This window comes from Anoplophora glabripennis, unplaced genomic scaffold (assembly GCF_000390285.2).
Source record: "Anoplophora glabripennis isolate ALB-LARVAE unplaced genomic scaffold, Agla_2.0 scaffold1016, whole genome shotgun sequence".
In the NCBI taxonomy this organism is placed as follows: Eukaryota; Metazoa; Arthropoda; class Insecta; order Coleoptera; family Cerambycidae; genus Anoplophora; species Anoplophora glabripennis.
In genome coordinates, this window is record NW_019417120.1 from 6622 (window position 1) to 7843 (window position 1222).

General features: G+C 25.4%; 1 protein-coding gene across 1 annotated transcript; it reads right to left on the minus strand.

The window, feature by feature from the left end:
• Window positions 1–482: 482 nt before the first annotated feature.
• On the minus strand, window positions 483–1108 carry LOC111692156 (beta-glucosidase 46-like). The gene is made up of 2 exons (XM_023455946.1): window positions 1010–1108; window positions 483–671 (listed from the first exon to the last, which is right to left on the minus strand). The coding sequence occupies exons 1-2, from the start codon at window positions 1084–1086 to the stop codon at window positions 545–547; spliced, it is 204 nt and encodes a 67-aa protein (XP_023311714.1). The 5' UTR covers window positions 1087–1108; the 3' UTR covers window positions 483–544.
• Window positions 1109–1222: the final 114 nt, after the last annotated feature.

The window sequence follows — 1222 nt, forward strand, 5'->3', positions numbered from 1 at the left end:
GTAAACTCGACATTCAAAAAGACTTCTGAAGTTGTTAATCAGAAAATATGCCTCCTCAGAAAACATTACTTTCTGTTAAGAATTACTTTTCAAAAATGCTTCGGATCTGATTTACACTAAATCTGCTAAATTGATGTTTTGACTATATATATTTTTAAATTAATATTTTCTTTTAAATATATACGGTATGGACTAAATACCTATAACAACCAACGTAATAAGAATATATCATTCATATTAATTATATGTTTTGCATGTTATTATCTTGTATGATATTTTACTTTCCATTAAACGAAATTTTGTTTATACAATTTTTACTTCAATTAATTAATTTTTTATTTTTGCTTTTTTTCATATTTTGAAATGTTCCCAAGAATTTTTAATCACTTAAAGACTTCTATAATGTAAAGATATAATGTTTTATACTTTCAAACATTTATAAAATTTTATAATTGATGGATTATTTTTTAATTAAAACTATATTTTGTTTTTTTAGTTTTATTTGAAAGTAACTACAAAATAACATATCTAAACATTTATTTGTTTATTCCTCACAAGTGTCTACTAAGCAATGGGTCTCGACAACTTTTTTATAGTAAGACACAGAAGTTTTGGGCGTCCGAGTCCTATTAATGTTGTCAAAATCTACATAGAAGAGCCCGAATCTTTGCCTAAAAAGAGAAAATTAGTTATATTGCATAAACATATTTATATATGTATATTGCTTATTTCAGAAATTAAGTAGAATTTTAATCTTAATCAGTTGTTTTATATAATAAGTGGTATTTTGTCTTGTAAATTTGACATAAACACTGAGAAATGTAAAATTTTAAATAAATGAAGCAACAGTGAATTATAAACACTAAGGTTTTGAGTGCACTGACAAAAATATTCGAAATTTTGTTAATTTAAGGCGTTTTTAACTACAAATTATGTCTGTAATATTGACAAATTGTAAACACTATATGGTTTTGAAGTATTTGTACTTGTTATGTTTCAAGCAACTTACGTGTAACCCTGTAACCATTCGAAGTTATCCATAAGACTCCATGCAGTGTAGCCAATTACATTCACTCCATCTTCCATAGCACTCCTTACATTGCTGAGATAATCCTACAATTAATTGATCAGTGTCGATAAAATACATTTAACGCGATTATATGAAATATGCTAAATTGTATCCAATCAAACAAAGAAATAATTTATTGAATACGCATTAGAG